At 38.6% G+C, this 19902-nt stretch overlaps 2 protein-coding genes and 1 non-coding gene across 3 annotated transcripts; 2 read left to right on the top strand and 1 right to left on the bottom strand.

Annotated features, from left to right (window-relative positions):
* Positions 1–240: 240 nt before the first annotated feature.
* LOC147550516 (pre-mRNA-processing-splicing factor 8A-like) lies at positions 241–12499 on the bottom strand. The gene is made up of 25 exons (XM_086667919.1): positions 11871–12499; positions 10893–11016; positions 10689–10781; positions 10066–10456; positions 9426–9912; positions 8552–9342; positions 8322–8407; positions 8052–8234; positions 7415–7729; positions 7032–7336; positions 6488–6942; positions 6266–6392; positions 5375–5616; positions 5148–5271; positions 4864–5053; positions 4670–4777; positions 4073–4326; positions 3178–3794; positions 2974–3080; positions 2594–2848; positions 2024–2497; positions 1571–1930; positions 1208–1486; positions 784–1026; positions 241–670 (listed from the first exon to the last, which is right to left on the bottom strand). The coding sequence occupies exons 1-25, from the start codon at positions 12182–12184 to the stop codon at positions 479–481; spliced, it is 7116 nt and encodes a 2371-aa protein (XP_086524045.1). The 5' UTR covers positions 12185–12499; the 3' UTR covers positions 241–478.
* A 2809-nt stretch (positions 12500–15308) lies between these two features.
* On the top strand, positions 15309–15857 carry LOC147550515 (uncharacterized). The gene has a single exon (XM_086668462.1). The coding sequence runs from the start codon at positions 15309–15311 to the stop codon at positions 15855–15857; it is 549 nt and encodes a 182-aa protein (XP_086524588.1).
* A 3889-nt stretch (positions 15858–19746) lies between these two features.
* TRNAM-CAU (transfer RNA methionine (anticodon CAU)) lies at positions 19747–19818 on the top strand. Its single transcript has one exon. It is a non-coding gene; the product is annotated as a tRNA-Met (tRNA).
* Positions 19819–19902: the final 84 nt, after the last annotated feature.

Genomic DNA, 19902 nt, shown 5'->3' with positions numbered 1-19902 from the left:
ACTGCATAATTCTATTTCATCATGCGTTTGCTTATTTTTGTCACACCATTAAAAAACAGTAGCAACACAACTTAAATCATTTTCCTGTTATCTGATCGGCCCTCCATGTGGGAAGCCTTCTTTGTTTGTTTATTCAACAGACAACAGCTTCTAGCGACGACCAAGCAAATGTTCCAATCATAACTCCACTAGAATAATGAAATCCCAACAGCAAAATCTTATACGCTTAACAGATTAAAATGTACCATAATCTCAATAATTATTAGTATAAACTGTTGTTAACTATGTCGCTTGGATTGCATAATCTCACCTTAAACCCTACTTGTTTTCTCTTTACAATGAGTTCAACAGACAATATAATTGATTATGCATTTCTGCCTCGAGGCTTTAGATCTCCTTACAACAACAGAAGCAAACCCTCAAAAAGTTTTTCTATTAAGAACATCATTTCGCTGTCTTGGTAGCGTCTCCACCAACCTCAAGTGAATTTATCCTCTCGATCTCCCTCGACTGTCTCTCCCTCCTCCAAGTTACTGAACTCCAAGAAATGAGTTGGCCTGTGATCCTCATGGTAGTATTCTCTCGGCGTTCCTAGCTTTATCCCATACTTCATGCTCATTGTGTGCTTCACTCCCATGAAGTTATAATTCCATGGACCATTATCTGGAACCTGATAACAAAAACCATCACCGGGACATTAAAATTTTAGTTCCTCAAACACATATAAACAACTTCTTTAGCAAAACCTAGTATTCATGTGGTTGCCTTTTATCTCATTCTTACCATGTAGAATCCGAGGAAGCGATCACTGAGGAGCATTTGAACCTTCTCATAATGGGTTGGAAGGTAACCATGAGGATTGCTACCTGTGTCCTTGTTGACTCGTCCCCACTCGTAACCTGTAGGTGTGAGCTTATACGCTGTTAACGAGCATGAGCCGGGAGTGAAACTGCATGTTAGGACGATGCATTTCTCTCCATCCCATTGCTTATTGCTCTCGAGTATACGGGCATGACTCGTCAGATCCTGGAAGTAAAAAAGGTTTGCAAGTTAAATCAAATTATTCGACTAGTTCAATAATTTCAACAATCCCATTTGATTCTGCATAATAACTAGTACAGAGTAGACTATTAGTTTAGTTCTTTCATTTTATTTTCTCCATTGTTATGATCTGTAAGTGAAGGAAATGAAGTACAGAAGCAAAAACCTGAGGGGATAATTGAGGAAGTTCATTTGGTTGGGTATGCATCCACCCAAGAGGCTCCAGATCATTTAAGAAGTCGTGTTCAGGAAGAGCTGAAGGGAGATGGACTTGCTGATGTGTCCCCCACTGTGGGGGCATGGCGATACAACGGATTTCCTTAACCTGGGGGTTGTCAGGGGGGCTTATACCATACAAGTACCCCGCGATTTGAGTCCGAAGATCTGCTACACATATAAATTTCTTCAAAACATTTTTGGGCATGATATACGTGTAACCCGTCTCCTGCTCACAGAAAGTTCTTACTGAAATTAGTAAATAATACTTGAAACTCACAAGTAAAAAAGATAAATCGAGATAGTCAGTTACCTTAATGTCCTCAGAGTTCACATAAATGTGGTTGACTCGGAGATAGAGGTTAGTTGCTGATATTGCTCTCACACGCCAATCAGTTTTAGAACCAAAAGCAGCTTGCTCATAAGGACTTGTGGTGGTCACGATAAGTTCATCACCATGCACATTTGTTGTCTTAGTTGTTACTGCTGTCAATTGGCTTGCTTCTTTAGCCTGCTTCTCAATCTCTGCTATTTGTTGACGCTGTTGAGAAGGTGGAGTTATCTCGGCTCCAAGTATGATATCACGAATTTCAGATTGAGTTAAAGCCGATGTGTTCACGTTGTTCTTTTTGGCATAATCTGAGAGTATAAGATCTCTTAGAGCAACCTCAACCTGCAAAAAGGAGAATATCAGCAATAGGAACACGATGGTTTTAATGGAATATCAGTAGGTAAAACACTTGTAAAATAATAATTAAAAAATTACCTTCATCCATTGGTCATCTGTGAGAGAAGGCCATATGTGATGTGGTTCTGTGATGACTGTTGTATCAGGCTTTAGCAACATTTTTGCCTTCTCATTATTCACATGAAGCGAACGCAAGATCAAAATCAGACGAGAGAATGCTGTGTATGATGATATACTCTTCAACCAATCATCAAACAGATTAAACAGAAGCATTTGAGGTTCAGAAGCTTTCAGAATCATATCACCGAATTTTTCGATCTTCAAGCAAGCCTGGAATGGCAGCTGCAACTCACTGCCCTTGATGACTACGTTGGGAAAATCTAGCAAGTGAACCTCCAAAGGATCAAGCATTCCTTTACGAGTCACAATGATTTGTTTGGGTTGCTCTTCAACAGGCAAAGACCGAACCAAGGCAGCAACTTCTTCTGCTGTCTTCCACTTCGCTAGCTGACCAAGACGCTTTTGGCCTGCCCACACACTCGTATGGATGACCTACAAGAGATCGATATATTGCATTATACCCCATGAGATAGTAAGAGTGAAACTGAAAGCAAAAACAAAGAAACAACGTAAACAATGAGAATTTACCTTCAGAAACAATTGTCCAGTCCTTGGGTTGAATATAAAAATGGCGCCATTGATGGGCTTTGTCGTGAGATTCCCTTCGAAGGTTTTGTGTATTGTAACACGATAAACATTTGTGTCGTCAACAAACCATATTATCTGATTGCTGAAGATCTCTCCATAGTTTTGTGATGACAGATATGGCTCTGTGGGCTCAGAAGAATACAATTGTAGACCTTTTCTTATTCTCTCCCTTAGAACGTATAAAGCTGGGTTTGACTGCACATGCACATTAAATCAACAATAAACAGTTAATCCTGAATTAAGGTGTTCTGCGAATTCCTTCTTCTAATTAAAGTGACAGATAACAAATCATTTGCACCCCTAAGAAGTTCTGCACTTACCTTCATGATCTTATTCATAGCTTGCGCCAGAAGAGGCTTCGATCCGGGGAACCAGTTACCAAATGCAGAATGCAAGTTGTATGCCAAATCAAGCCCAATCATCACTCCTGTTAATCCAGACCATACAATGCAAAATGAAAGTACAGTTAATTCAAGCTTAAACAGAGGCGAAGGATGTATAAAGAAGTTTAGCACCGCGCATACCAGTAGGAGATGGATAGATGGACATATTATCTGTTGTATAATCCATGAATTTTGCCCTAGTGTAACGTTCTATATCATGAGAATCATAATCACCCCAGCGAAGCTGCACATCTATCCAGTATTTATTGCTAGCTTTCTGATCAAACACATCCTTTGACTCGGCCACCAAACTAGGCTTCGACATTGGCCACCGATGGGCAGCAAATAGAAGAATGTCAGCACAGGAACTGTTCATCTTATAACTCTTCCTTGGATGTATGGTCTCTTTCTGGACAGTCTCAATTTCCAAAGCATCCAACTCTTGATCCAAAACCTGACACAGATCCATAACTACACTCTCATGTACCTTCTGCCACAAGTGAGCACGGAAAATCTGGATCAACGATATCTTCAAAGTTGGAATCTTTCCATGCATGAATATCCCTGTCAGGTCTAACTGAACCTGGAAACCCACATAAACATTAGCACGATTTATGGTAGGTGACCACCAAAGGGTAAACCTACGATTAGGGATTTGGTTGAGCCCAGATCTTTGTGCATTGGTCAACTTCTTGTATTTCATGGACTCCTCGAAGCCAGATGCTTTCTCCCAGAAAAGACCTTCCCAAGTTGGAAAGCTGAAATGTCAAGAGTCGTGTCAGAACACGGTTCAGAAACTACAATCAACATTAATAACAAGAATCATAAATCAAAATAAAGTTAGGACAGTTGAATCAAATTGACATTGCAGGTCAAATCAGTGATGCAATGTGCCAGTTTCAAAATTATGATAGATTTGTTTGAAAAAAAAAACTACGATAGATTCTATAAATGTGAATTACCGCAAGCTAGCAGGCTCAATAATTTTTCTTTTTGATTGGTTCAGACTGGATGGTAAAAGATGGAGAGAACTTACTATGTTCCTTTAAACAAGGTATGTTCCAGAATTCCCTCCACTCCTCCAAGAGCTTGAATAACATCTGTCCTATAATTATTCAAGTTCCACAGTTTCCCATCATGCCGCTGGTGAGTCCACCAGAAAGGATTCTGTTTTAGAACTTGATATTGCTTAAAATCAGTACGAACTCTCCAGCCCTTATCATATGCCAGTGTGTGACGGTCCTTCTGAAACAACGTGTTGATTCGAGGTATTCCCCTATCCCAAGAATCCTGTGATGTTCAAATAGCGTTAAGAATTTTTGGTCTTGCAAATGCTGCTGATATAATAATTATCCAGAATAGGATATAACAATCAATTCAACTAAGACACGAGAACAATAACCCCTACTTGTCCAGGATCCAAATCCAAATCCAAACGAATCATAAAAGACTTCAGAACTATAATGAAACACTAACTGCTGACTAAGATTTATCATCAAACAATCAAGAAAAATGCAGGTTTGGTCGTTTGGGATAATGAAGACACTAGAACAGTAAATAAGAGGCCCAGGTTCCAAGTGGGCAAAGCACACATGAACAACTATGTATCCACGAGTAAAAGTTCGAAAATTACCTCAAGATCTTCAAGTGTTAACCGCCTGTTTTGAGATTGTGCCTCTTGCCTTTTTAGGGCATACTCTGCCCAGACACGCTGTGAATCTACGAACTCACTCTCCCATGGCTGTTAAACATTCAGCCTTAAGAATATAATTTTGAGTTGTATGTGCAAATTAAAAAAAAATCAATAGTGAGTAGGAGGAAGTGTACCTGTATGTAACGATAAAGATTAGGAATTAGCTGGTCTTCTTCGTGACTCATCCCACTTCGAAAATGAGTTACTCCAACATCTGTCTGCTGACTGTATCTGAGGTCGCTTTGTGGAATCAATATGTGTCCCATTGATAACATGCCAAGTCCCCCAATTTCCTTTGGTGTGTAAAATATGACGGGAGGAAATCTGAAATAGAACAGGTTTAAAATATACTTCAGCAACCAGGCCGCAGCCAAAGATTTTTCTCTAATATCTCTAGTAAGAAGTGTAATGAAGGTACCTGCTTGGCATTTTTGAGTTTAATCCAATCTTGATACGGGTTTGAATTTTATTCTCACACTTAACCAGCAGATCTAGAAGTTCCTGGGTATGCACAGTTGCTTCACGGAAATAGGTCATGAGGCCTACCAAAAGGACACCAAAAACATTCAGTACAGCCTACCTGGATAAGTTGAAATGAGATTCTACTGCAGTCAAGATGATTAAAGATATAGATAAATTAAATACCTATCAGGGCAGTATTCCACTTGTTCACAATTTTTGTAAACGTTGTTGATCCTGATGACATAAGTATCTGCCTGACCCGGTTCTCAAACACTTTCATGTGTTCATCATCTACACGTAAAAATGCTACAGCAGTCCGCTCTTTAGTCTGTTCATTCTGCAAGTTCCAAACTCCATCCTTTGTATTGCTAAAAGCCTCTTGTGTCATTCTTATCTTTGGGAGAATTCGTATTTCAAACCCACACCTACATGATAGTACCAAAAACTATTAAACTGTTTATTCAACAACTAAAATAAACAAGTTAAAATGACCTTTTGAGTACGATGCGGAAATGGTTATACAAGTATTAGACACTATTATTTCCTGTACTTCTCAGACTTCAGGTCTAGACATTTCAGTCTTAAAACTGGTTTTATTCATTAGCACTTTAACAGAACTTGAAAAGTGGTAGAGATCTCAGATATTAACACCATAAAAGAAATAGCACTGAGAAAATATTTGGAAAGGAACATCCACAACAAATGAATTCGAAGATGTGGAAATCATCAGACCTAGCTAACAATGCTTGCGGGTGGGATTTCAGCGGAGAGACATAAAAGGTAGCTGAGAAAAAGATTACCCTCTCTTATTGTTTTCTTTTGAATTCTTATTCCCAAGATTGAACTACACACATGGAATTATGTCAACTTAATTGGTGAACTTAACTAGCCCCAGCCATTAAAGAGCATATGATGTCCATATTCTTTTCAATTGTTTCGAACGAAATAAGTATGTCAGCATATGATCGCACATGGGGAACTGTCGCTTAAAAGACTTACGCAAGATTGTTACTAATAACGAGCCAACGAGATAAAAATTAGTAAAATAATGGAATCGGTAAAGCAAACACATACATGCTGAAGAGCAAGTTCGGATTGTCTTTACTGTACACAGAAACAAAGCTGTTCTCCCACTCCAAAGTGGTGATACTTCGAGGAAGTCGATTCTTCATATCCCAGAAAACACTTCTGCCAAGGTTGACTGAGAAAGAGGAAAGATGTTAATACCAATAGAGCCTATTATAAATCAATTAAAATTTTAAAACAGAAAAATGAGACAAAACAGAACCACATTACCATCATGTTTCATGAGCCTCATTCTTGCATCTCTTGGCCAACATTTCTTATTGTTATAGCCTACCATATTTTCATTGTTGGGATCAGGATGTTCTGTAAGATACCGTTGAATGAGGTCACGTGCCTCTTCGTGAGTAAACCGGAACATTATATGAACCCTGTCAATATACCGAGAATACAAACGAATAGGATGTCGAGTTTCAACTTTTGTATCCCAGTAAGTGATGAATTCGTTGGGCATATGGGGAGGACCCGCAATTTCACTTGCACGTGTCAAACCAAGAAGCAACAGATCCAACATTAGTCCATAATATTGAACAACAAATGATGCGAACTGAAGACCACGGATTAAACCATATGAGTTTGTGTGACTCATATCCTTGTAAGACAAAACCACATTATTCTTGGCAGTAACATAATCAGCAATGTTGTGGTCAAGAACCAAACGCAGAAGCCTACAGATGAAACCACATAAGATGTGAGCAATATGATTGAGTAAAGAGAATTTATTCAGTATGTGCTAGAAAGTAAAATCTTGACTTACCTGTTCAGCATTGTCAAGTCAATCTTTTCGAAGAATTTCTCAAACTTCGTCTGAAGCATCACGACACACTGTCCATCACCCGTGTCCCATATACCTTGTAAATTGTTGATACCTTGGCACCATTTATAAACCAAGAGAGGAGGTGGCTCTGAGTCTGCAGGCTTAATCCAATTTGGAAAGAGATGGCGCTTGTCACCTTCATACCAAAGGTACTGATCAAGGTATGCATCTGTTATTTTCTCAAGAGGCTCAATCTCATAAACAGGAATCAAATAGCTGTACAAGTCCATGAACTCAATGCCAACCTGACACAGGATAATATAAAAGGTCAATGCACAAACTAAAAGCATGAAACAGTTTTGAGTAATATCTACGAAACTTACTTCTTTGAAAGCACGTTGTGTGAGAAGGTGACGTTTTATCCGCGACAATGCCTCATGAGGATTATCATAAGCTTGTTCTATGAGACCCAACTCCTCCCTCTGTAATTGATTTAACCTAACTGCAACACTATATGACTCCTTAAGCCTCTCGAGTGCAAGGATGAGAAGTTTTGTATCATGTTTATAGGATAAAGGAGGGAAAGGGATTGGAGAAAACTTTCTCGATTCCAGCCAATGGACAGTTGTGGTATAAATAGCTACAGCTTCTTCAGGAGTGACATATGGTCCATCTTTCAAATAATTGTGTTGTCGCTCCTGAAAATAATAGCGAGACATAAGAATTATGAGCAGCAACCCAAAATAAGGAACTACGGCTGCGTTTGAAATTGATTTCTATACAGTACATGAGTACTTCAATTATTTTCTTTTGGAGGTAATGGTAACTAAAATGTGCTTTTTGAGAAGTAACTGTTTCTCAAAGCAAATCTAGAGAAGCAGCCAAACGATGCCTTCAGGAGCTGCTTCGCATTATTCCTAAACAACGGTTTTTGTCAAAGTAGATTACTGAACAAGCAAAGTTAGAACTTAGAAATACTTCGAAAATCACAGCAAACCCAAACTAAGTCTACATCAATACCTGTTCTGCCTTCAACCACAGACGCGTCAATCTTCCTAAATTCTTTCTGCACACTGTCTTATCAACGGTAGCACCCCTTCTTATACGCTCACGATTATAATGAGCCACGTTTGTCCACCAATCAGCTTTTGACTTGACATAACGAAGAATCATGTTCTCAATCGGTACTGGCAAGCCAGGCACCTAATTTACAGTGAAAACACACAATCATGAGAAGCTACATTGAAGAATTAAGTTCTTTATCAAGAGTACACCTAACACGGGTCATACCTTCCAAGGAATGTTAGCTTTCCAACAGCGCCAAGCTTCACTGAGATGTTGCAAGATAGTCCTGGCCTTGTTTTGTTTTATGCCTTCTGCAATTCGGAGATTCCATAATAAGGTGTCAGGACTCGGGAGGTAAGCCACTCATGGAATCGAAGCAAACAAGAAAGGAAAATGTAGCGAACTAAAACTTAGGAGATGTAAGATGAATATATTGCAATCACACGAAGAAGTACCTGGCATTGCATCAAGCACGTCGTGCATAACAGCAGCTCGGAGTTCCAGGTCAAAATGGCTTTCAACACGTTGCTTAGTGACAGTCTTTGCTACTCCTTTAGAATGGCGCCCCTCAAATTGCCGTGCCAATAGATTCCCCAGCCACCTTTCTAGCAAGGGAACAATACCACGAAGAAAGAACAGCCATACTCTCCACATTGGTGCCCAAAAACCACAGCCAGGTCCCTTTCCAACAGGACCAGTATTGAAGCGGTAATAAATCAAATGCTTCAAGTCTTTACACATTCTGATCTGCCGCATAAGTCTGTATTTGTATCGATACATACCAGTCAACTGGCCAACATGCGAGAAGGTATACTGCAGACCATCTGCCAACTGGAACGCATCTACATTTCCCAAACGAAACTGGATGTTGGCATCCACCACAAGTTTAGTCAACCGAAGGATCTCACGGCACAGATGGAAAGCATTGCCAAAACGTGACTTCTTACGTTCCTTTGTCGTGAGGGTCTTCACAGGTTTCAGATTAAAATTGTAATCAAGGTGAAGATAGTTTAGATTTTTCCTATGAATCAACAGATTCAGCATGTTATACCCTTGCTTACAAACTTGCAAACCTGCTTCAGCCCAATCAAGTTCTGTAGTTTGGAAAAACTTAGTAGCTTGAAGAGAGCGGAATAAGTGCTTCTTTTTTTGAGCCTTGGGAGGTCTGTGATGCAGCTCATTCAATACAAAACATTTCAACAATTTCTGGTAGCTAACACGAACTTTAACTGGATAAGACGGAGGGCTACAAGAAATTATAAACAAATTTAGCTGAAGCAAAAGAATAGAATTAAAATAGAATCAAGCAATAGAGAAGTTTGAAAATACCAGTGCTCCTTGAACCATTCTGAGACAAGAGGGATATCTTCAGCACGTCTTGTCCGACCAGATCTCATGTTGAAAGGGCGTGGGGCAAACAATAGTGAAATACCCGCAGCTGTAGTGTCAGTGTATAGCTGAGTGCTTTGAAGCAAAGGTTCCACCCCTTCCGGCATAACAAAGTCATCGTCCTCCTCTTCTTCCTGAAGTTTCTTCTCTCGACGATCTTTACTAGCGGAAAGTATGGGGTGGATCAAGGGATCATAGTAAAACGCAGGCAAATCAGGATCCTCGGTTTTTATATACATTATCATGGGAGTGTGGTAAACACAAAGTCTTACTTTCCTTGGTCTGTTGTTGTAGAGATGAGGGAAAGCAACTCTGTACTCCGTCCTGAGTGGTGATCGGATAATAAGCTTGTTAATATCATTAAATTCGTTCCAGTCCTCATCACCTTTCTCCATATCACGGTACAGAGGCTCAAATTTCGGACCACCTGCAGTAGAAAAAATGGAACAGATAATGACTTGCTTGCCATACATTTCCTAAAAGTACAAAGTTAATAATGTTTGAGCAATTGATGTTGCAAACTCGAAGATGCCAATCCTACTTTAAAAACTGCCAACGACACAAGGAAAATAAAGATTACCAGGTATGCACATATTCAGTGCTTTAGCAGTAAAGAAGGACTCCATGTCAAAAAGATAGAAGTAGTTGCGGTCGAACAGATCAGAAAGTAGCTGTCCTGCAAGTCGATGGAGAGTTGCCATTATAGGAAGAGACAGATGCCATCTTCTGTAACTAGGGCCACTGATAAGTTTCGTTTTCACAAGAGGTTTATGGTCATAGAACCACGTATAAACAGCCGAATCTTCTTCTTCGTCCATTTCTAATTGGATTGGCTCCAAAGGATCAACATCTAACAGATTATCTGCATAATCTAGTGGAGGTTCCTCGTCATCAAAAGGTGGAAACCTCATTCTCTTGAAGTGCCTACGATCCCTTTTCTCCCTCCTCATCATGATCCACATCGTACCCCACTAGAAGAGAAAATAAGTTGTTATAAGCTCATTGCAACAATAAGATCACAGAAACCAATTTTCTGCCAACAAGTAGTTTTTCTTCAGGAAACTAATATAATAATTATGGCCACTTGTAACTACCACTGCAAAGCTAAAGGCCTTTGACCTTGATCTATGTAAGAGTCAAGAACTAAACTTAAATGATTGGTAGAGCACACAAAGATGTGGAGGGAAGAGAACAACAGAATACCTGTGCCAAATATATGGGTTCAACAACCCATGGTATCTCATTCACGAATGTGATTGCTCCAGTTATGTGATATAATATCTTCACATCTCGAACCTATAACCAGAGAAAATGAAACAGTTAGCTCTGTACAAAGAGTATATCATATCCAATCTACGAGCAAGCATATCTATTAAGCAAAGAAACCCCTAAGAATGCAATATATACCTGCTCCCAAGGCATCGGCATGTTCTCAAGAAGTTTGTACACTGCATGTGGGATGTACTTTAGAGCACCAAGATAAACACGTTTATCATGACGATATTTCTTTGAGGACATGTCTCCATGGTCTCTGCAAGTCAACACCAAAATCAATTACATATGACACTAGCCCTTAAGAAACCTTAGTTTTAGCAAGAAATCATGTGATACTAATGTGAGCATGATCTAAGCTCTGATGAATTGGACAAAAATGACCAATTGAAACCCATTATTGCCTTTTCACGATAAAACAAATTTAAAAGAAACGTGAATCACTAGTTCAATAGGAGGCAACACCTATGTATGCATTTGATCATAGTTCATAGCTTCTTATTTGTTGAAGTTTAACTGGTGTGCGATAAATTGTGAAACAAGGACAGCCATGGCCCATGATAACGTTGCCGGATAGATCCAAAACGATACTTCTGATGGTTGGACTCGTGAAGCAAGATAATACCATTTTAAAGAAATATCATATATTATCGCCGAAAAGTTTGTGGAACCAAAAAAATGACCATGTACAGAAAAATATTATCATCTACAAATTCAATAATCTAATACTTTGGAACACATGCTGAAAAAAAATAAGTAACAGTTAGAATTATTATGCAGCGAAACCTCGCCCTTCACGACACTGATATTACAAGTAAATGTGTGCTAGCTAATAAACCCGACATACAAAAAAATGGATAAGGTGTCACTGGTATCAGCAACACCTTTGAGATTTTCACAGTTTCAGGTCTTCCTTCTTTCAATGGATCAAATCAATATTGGAACATAACGTGATCTGTTCAAATACTGTTCAAAGGGTTTCTAGGGCACCAGATTTATAACTAAAATTGTACCTGAAGTAATGAACAAAATGAATCTTCTACAAAAACCCTAAACCCAAAACTTGTCATTAAATTAAAAATTAATAAAACGAAGAATCAGAAAATCCAATACCTAATGATTTTACGAACATGTTCAGGAGGCATATCTTCTTTCTGAGTTTCAACAAAACCAAACTTTCTCTTATCACCATATCGTTTAGAGTTAAGTTGCATCCATTTACGAGCTTTCTCTTCAAGAAGTGCTTCAGTTTCAGCCGCAGAAGGTGGTATACTGTATGATGGTTGCATAGCCGGAGGTGGTGGAATTGATGAACCACCAGTTCCAGGTGGTGCAACTGGTTGTGAAGAAGATGGTAAGCTAGTAGTATTACTACTACTACTACTAGCTCCTCCTCCTCCTCCAACCACTACGTTGTTGTTCCACATCGTGTCACTCTAAAACCCTAAAAACATCAACTGACTGAAAGTAAGAGAGCTTTTTGAAAGATTTGATGGTGGTAGTTTGTGCTGTTTCCAGGAGGATCTGGTTTCTGAAAAAATGGGGGTATAAAGCAAGCAAGCAAGTTCTCAACCCCTAGCCTAGAGAGAGAGAGAGAGCGCGAAGGAGTGAAATTGTTCTATTTATTTACTACGGGCCTGCCCTTTTATTTCTTCTTAGGCGGTGGTACACCAGGGGGGATTCTTTAGGCACCACTAAAATGGCTATACGCACCACCAAACTCAACCACTTCAACCATTTCCAAACGTGATAATTTCATTTTGGCTCCCTAAAGATGAACAACTTACCACAATGGACCCATAGAGATGACCAGCTCTTAATTTGACCCTCTTTTTCATATTTCCGTTAGTCAACTTTAAATTAGACTTTGCTTTTCTTCTTTACCCTTCTTTTCAAAATTAATAACCACTTAGTCCTTGATCACTTTCTTCGTCGGAAAATTATCTCTTTTCAAATTCACCGACCATCAGTGTCGTCAAGTTCTCTCTCCTTCTCTCTAGACACGGTACAACTTCTTGCTCTCTCTAGACAAGGTACGACGTTGTCTTCGTATTTCTAGCGTTAACAAATTGATCTAGTTGTTCTCAAAGAACATTAATTTCAATTTAGCAAATATCGTCTTTCCAATTCTTAACCTTAGTTGTCTTTCGAATTGTTTCTTGTCTAACCCTATGTTAGAGATACGGATTTAGTATTCTTCCAACTCGGACTTCACTATTTTCTTGATATTTTATGAATTTATTTGTTTTTCAAAAAAAAATCACTAGCTTTTGCAACTACTTTGAGCTGGATTTTAGGTTTCAACCCACTACAAGTTCAAGAAAGATCTACTATTAAGTGTATAATCACTTGATATAGGTAATCTCATGCCATCTCCATAGTACTCTTCGTGCCCGATCAAATTATATAGCTCCCTCTTACATTTTTTTCACTTAGTAAGTGGATTTCAAAATACCATTTTCTCCGTATAAGTATAATGTTCTCTTAGTTGTCCTAATTTTAATGAAAAATGTGACACCTTGGTCTCTTGGGAGTTGGACCATTCAAATTTTGTTCCAAAAGTTATGATTTTTAATTACAAAATCAATATTTGGACTGACTATTGGATACCTAATCATCCGCCACCAATTCCGAATGATAGAGGTTGTACTTTAGTTCAGGTTTCTCAACTTATTACGAATGGTAAGTGGAATTTAAACGTCATAAATATGTATTTTAATAATGATATTTGCAGTGCTATACTCAGCATCAATCTTAACCCTAACGATGACGATAAAGCCATCTGGACATTAACAAAATCAGGTAATTTCTCTCTTAAATCCATGTATAATTTTTTACGAAATAATACACTTTACACTACTCAAGACCAGATGGACTGGTTCTTTATATGGAATATGAACACTATTCCCCGGATGAAACTATTTCTTTGGAAATGCTGTACGAATAGCTTACTAGTAAAAACAAAAATTGGCAAGCTTATTGGTAATAATTACTCCTGTGTTAACTGTAATGAGGAGGAGACTCTTGATCATGTTATGCTGCATTTCTCTTTTGCGAAAGCAATTTGGTTTCATTTCCAAGTTAGAACGGATCATATCACTACTGTATGGGCAAAAATCCACCCCACGAGGTGCCTGTAAAATAAAGGAAACAACCGCTTCGTAAGGGTAAAATCCGCGAGGCTAAATAAGAAGGCCCGGTAATGGCCCAAGTCGCTAATCGGGTCACCGAATCCATACCCGTTTGGCACTAAGCGTATCTGACACGTGTCACGCGATAGCCACCTGCCAGTACTAGGCAATCTTACGGGCAGAGGATTATTGTGCAATCCATAACCGCACTAGTGGTAAATATCCCATATCTGCCACTTAAAGACGGGTGTTACTGGCCAGTAGCTTACCGCACACGCGGTAACATCTTAGCCGTCCCTCGAGAAATTCGAATATTCATCTAACGGTCAGATCCTCTGACCCTTAACGTATCTCTCAGGAGTAATGACACGGAATAAATACGTCGGTTACTAGCTGGTTGTCATCAAGGCAATCCCTTTCCACCACTATAAATACGAGAAGCAAAACTCAGACAAAGGCAGGGAATATTCGACAACAGTACTCGAGTAACCCAATCCTTTCTCTCTACTCACTTGTTCTCTCATAAACATCTCAAAGATCTTCTGATCCTCTCAAAGTCTCTGACTCATTGTCTTAGAAATTGGGAGATAGGGGTCTGATAGTCACAATTCGAACGACAACTAGCTAACCGTATCAACATCATACAACCACCACCTTGTTGCATAAGAGCCCTCTGGTCTGAAATATCTCCCATCCAACGGTAAGGAGCTGACGGTAACACCCATCCAGCAGTAACTAGCTGGCAGTATCACCATCCTAATACCACCACCTTCTTATCGCATCATTCATCTAGCGGTAAGACGCTAGGCGTATCATCTTCATCCATCCTCACCGTCCGATCCACTTACGACCAGCACTCTATTGCGGATCCCTTTACGACCAGCACCTTATTGCAAGTTTCCTTTACGACCAGCGAGTTAACGACGATACTTCATTACCATCACCCTCTTAATTACCGTAAGTAAATCACTACCGTGGGGATCTGTTCCGACAACTTCACGAGCCGCGACACCTAAGCACTCCGACGACGGTTACCCTTCTATTGCCCACTTTGACTTTCTTATTTATATTTGACCGAGTATCTGACTTGACCGTCGGAGCCCCCTTAGGCCGGCACCATCCCGGTGTCCCAGAGGCTTCACGATCTCTTCTCTCTTTTTGTGTGCAGGTTCTTTTCGACACGTAGCCGGTCCCCGAAGCATCCGACCCGACCCGACAAGACTTTGACCGTTGACCCGTTGACTGTCAGACTTTCCGACCCGTAGACATTTTATCGTCTACAACTACCACAATACAATGGATTCAACAATGGAAACCTCTAGAGGAAGAAACTATTAATCTATATGCTAAAATTCTATGGTTTCTGTGGAAAGCCAGATGTGAGAACTGTTTTACGACGAATAAACAAAATCCATTACAGATGATAGAAAGGATAACCAACACTACAACTACTCCACTCAGAACTGAGTCTAGCATTACCACTAAATGTAAGGAAAAAAAGAACATTCAAACATGGAGACCTCCATCGACACCATATATTAAGATCACTGTAGATGCCTCCTTCGTTAATTTAAATGAACAGGCTGGAATCGGTTACATTATACGAGATACAGAGGCCAACTATATAATTGCGGTAGCAGATACTGTACGAGGGCAACATGCGAAAGAATGTGAAAGCTTAGCGATATTATCTGGTCTCCTAGGTGCGATGCAACTTCAATTATCTTATGTGCATTTAGAAAGTGATAATCAGACAATAATCCAAGCTCTCAATGGCAATGGAGGAAGTCTTCAATGGCAATCTCAAAGTATCATCCGACAGATCAAAGACATCAAGGACAAATTTACAGGAATTATATTCACCCATGTGTCTAGAAATTGTAATACTTATGCAGATGCTTTAGCTAAATGGGGTCGAACTCACGGTCATAAGAAAACTTGGAATGATGTCGCATCTTTTTTTTTCTGAATTTTAGTTGGTTTGTAATAGACTCTTTTGTTTAATGGTATTTCTCTTCATAAAAAAAAAATTACAAATTCAAGTTTACTTTCAAGTCTATCAGCGGGCTCCTTCTACTAGTTTTACTTGATGGATCATGGTTGTTCTACTTTCATCCTCATGAATGTAATTCATGCTCAATTTTTATTCATCCCATTTGAAGTTTTCGAGTTTAATTGTTCGAAGAAGGAAATGTGTCTGGTGTCACAGACTGTTAGGTCGATCCGACATGATGTCACGAACAGTACGATAACATGGCATACAGAAGCTTTTGACCCTCACAACCCCATCTCGGCCCACTGGTCTATGCTCGTACATGTCATCCTATCACTCGTCACGCCATAAGCTTCTCCAAGTTAAATGGTCATGACACTGGGTATGATATATAAGAGCTCGACCCAGACCTTGGCAAACTGGAATTTTATTAAATATCTGAATATTGTAGTACGCTTTTGAAAGCGCCTATAAACTTATTTTCAAATAAGACATTTTCTGGTTCATTCAGTAAACCAACAAAAAAATATTGATGAATCATTTTACAAAGAAAACCTTAATCATTTGATTAAGGACAAAAGGACAAAAATTTGAGATGAAGAAACACTTTCATTAATAACAGTTTAAGTAAGATCCCTAAAGAGTATAAATTGAAAAGTGTCAACATGACTAAATTGACTCTTAAAATTAGCTTATAGCTTGATTATTAAAAGAAAAATCAGACACTAAGAGTGTCCAAAATATCATTAATATCTTTACGAAACAAAGAGCTAAATCTCTCATCTCGCCCTGTCAAACGGTCAATTTCACTCATCAACTTTGCTTCGTCACTAACCACATTTGCATCTTCACTAACCACATTTGCATCATGACTCGTGAAATTTGCATTTTCATTTACCAAATTTACATCTTGACTATGTTCATCAAAAAAAAAATTTACATCTTGACTCATCAAATTTTGATCTTGGTTTACCAAATTTGCATCTTGACTCGTCAAGTTTTGATCTTGGTTTACCAAATTTGCATCTTCATTCATTAAATCTTCATCTTCACCTTCTCGCTCGGCTTCATTTATTACGTCCTTTCCATCTTTACAAAATATTCTTCACAGTACAAGGGGATTGAACTGCCAAAAATGAAAAAGCAAAATAAAAGAAGAAATAAGTAAGGCGCTTTGGGAAATAAAGAAAATTCTCCGGGAATAAATTCTCGAGGGAATCCAGATTTTTTTGAAAATTCTCCGGGGAATAAATTTTTATGGAGAATACAGAATACATTTTTTTTTAAAGTTCTCCTCCATCTCATCTGTTCTCTCTGCTACTTCATCTTCTCGACACCTCATCATCTTCTCCGGCGAAAGTCGCCGGCCAATTTTCCGGCCGGCGACCTTCAAACATTAAAAAAAATTAATTAATTTTCTCTCTCCTCTCTCTCTCTAATTTTTTTTTTCTTTTCTCTCTCTCTCTAGAACAGATCTAGAGAGAGAGAGGTCTGTTCGTGAGCAATTGCAGATTCAATTGCATTTTGTGATTCTTCCATACTTCCATGATCATTCACTGAAGATGGAAACTTCACTGTTGTTCTTGACAAAGAAGACCCAATATTTTTAGCTGATGTTTGCAATGATGCAGGTGCTGATACTGAATTTCTTCTTATCCCTATTTCTTCTTGCTTCAATTTCGAACTCGAATTAGTCGAAAATGAATGAGATTTCCTGTTCAATTCACATTTCTTATTCTTCCCTTTAAAGAACAAAAGTGGTTTTACCATTCTTAGATATCTTTTTAACATATTACTTGCATCAAATCTCACCTTGGTTGTTGTTGTTGTTGTTGTGTCTTCTTCTTTCTTATCTTCATTTTCGCATTGCTTTCGCCATTTCGCTGGTCTGAATATTGAGAAAGACGTTGCCTTTATTCTTTTCTTTGTTCCTCCATTATTGCTTTGGTGTTGATCATTGGTACTGCTTGTGTTGTTCTTATCATCACTTTTGGTGATGATGGTGGTGGGTTTTTGATGTTCTAATACAAGTTCCGTAATGGGTTTTTGGGTAGTAAGATAATCAAAGGATGAAGTGGTAGAGATGGGTAAGTGGGAAAGGAGGTCAAGAGGGAGAAGATGGCCATGAAAGAAGATTTCATCAGCAGGGGAAAGATCAATTGCAGATGAAGATAAGGACGGTTTTGTCATGTGTTCTAGAGAGAGAGAGAGAAAAGAAAAAAAAATGAGAGAGAGAGAGAAAAAATAAAAAAAATAAAAAGTTTTTTTTTTTACATTTGAATGTCGCCGGTCGGAAAATTGGTCGGCCGGCGACTTTCGCCGGAGAAGATGATGAGGTGTCGAGTGGCAGAGAGAGGTGATGAGATGGAGGAGCCTTTTTTATAGCATCTTCTAAAATTAGAAGCCCTTTAGTAATAAAAAGAAAGATAAAAAGTCAATCTTATTTGACTAGTTTTAAGAAAAGTCTTTATTCCTCGGAGAATTTTCTTTATTCCCCAAAGCCGCGGCCATAAATAAAACACTTACCAAAAGTAAAGAGATAAAAACTGCATTTGACCCAATTTCCTACATGCATACAAACTTTTTCTATTTCGTAATTTGTCGTAAATGGATCTTGTGACTCCCTAAACTAGTTACTCGTCTATGTAATGTCAAGTCTTTTTTTATACCTCTTAGGGCCCATTTGATACGTGTGAAAATAATTGATGTGGGGAAATTCTAAAGGCACGCGAAGATATTACAGTTGACGCCCTCTTTTTACAAATAAAAGGGCGCCCTCATAAATCTAAATCAATTGCTAATTATCGTTTCTTCTCAATTCCATAGTGTGCACGTACCTTTATAAGATTCCTATGAACATAGATTTCTTACTTGATAACCTAACATTATCAATAACCTCAGGCAATAAAAACCTAGATTTTTGTTTAGGATCAATTCCCCATCTCTTCAAAGCTCCAAGAAAATCGATTTTGTTGAAAAATCGGCATACCTTTAGAGTCCAATCTATACTCATGCATTACCCAATCGGTTTTTTCTCCCCTAGGTGCTTTTCCTATGTGAAATACCAAAACTTTCTTAAAACCGATTGGATTTTGGTCATCATGATGACAAATAATTTCCTTGTCACATCCAATAGCTTTCCAGTATCCATTCCTTGCGTCACGTCGTGGACGAATTCCATTAGGGTATTTTTGCTCCATTCGTGTAAAGAAATACGTGCACGATGTTCCATAGTATGGCTTGAGTTCATCTAAACATTCATAATAATGTTTATGTTTTGTTAAATCACAAATAACTTTCACTTTTTACTTAGAAAAAGAAATAAATTCAAGTAACATATTTGGCTCATTAAGAAAATACCACATCAGTAATCAGACTAGGGTTATTTGAGTTTGACATACCTCTGGACATAAGCTGATCAGGAGAGGATTGGTAGACATTAACTTCATAGTTTTTGTTAAGGGTAATGAAAGATTATTAATCTTTCTACATAAATAATATGATTAGGTCTTCATCAGTTGGCGTAAAATAACATCCTCTTGGAAAGCTCTTGCAGTAATCGTCATTAATGGTGGAAAATTCTTCTTGATTAGAAGAATTGTTGTTCATACTATTTCTCTCTGTATTCCACATGGTTTATTAGATATATAACGAAGATTAAGTACTGAGAATCCCGAGAGAGAGAAATTAGGTTGGCGAGGGAGAAAGATAGACATGGGAGAGAAATTGTCGAGGAGGCGACAGACCTAAAATTTTATGATTTGAAGGGATGTTCAAATATAGGTATAGTGGTTATCTATTTTGAGGGGAAATCTTTTGGGTTGTTACTCGAATAATTGTCGGAAACTGTCATTTAGAATACAGAATCAGAGTGGCGCAGCGGAAGCGTGGTGGGCCCATAACCCACAGGTCCCAGGATCGAAACCTGGCTCTGATATGTTTATATTTTATTTTTGGTGGCTTTTTCCTTTTCAGTATGTCTCGAGCTTTTCTCTAAAAACGCTTCATATCTTTATACGTG

Source organism: Eschscholzia californica, unplaced genomic scaffold, assembly GCF_041429995.1.
Source record: "Eschscholzia californica isolate CP2 unplaced genomic scaffold, dmEscCali1.0.p SCAF_3, whole genome shotgun sequence".
Classification (NCBI taxonomy): Eukaryota; Viridiplantae; Streptophyta; class Magnoliopsida; order Ranunculales; family Papaveraceae; genus Eschscholzia; species Eschscholzia californica.
The sequence above is the reverse complement of the archived record's forward strand: the minus strand, read 5'-3'. Positions and strand labels throughout refer to the sequence as shown.

Excerpts from the sequence above, each read along its gene's own strand:
- LOC147550516 (XM_086667919.1), bottom strand. The coding sequence starts at position 12,184 with ATGTGGAACAACAACGTAGTGGTTGGAGGAGGAGGAGGAGCTAGTAGT. Across the intron at positions 5,617-6,265 it reads CCGAACTTGCTCTTCAGCAT|GTGTGGGTTTGAAATACGAA; the intron begins GTATGTGTTTGC and ends ACTATCATGTAG. Across the intron at positions 1,487-1,570 it reads TGAACTCTGAGGACATTAAG|GAGACGGGTTACACGTATAT; the intron begins GTAACTGACTAT and ends TTCTGTGAGCAG.
- LOC147550515 (XM_086668462.1), top strand. The coding sequence starts at position 15,309 with ATGATAGAAAGGATAACCAACACTACAACTACTCCACTCAGAACTGAG.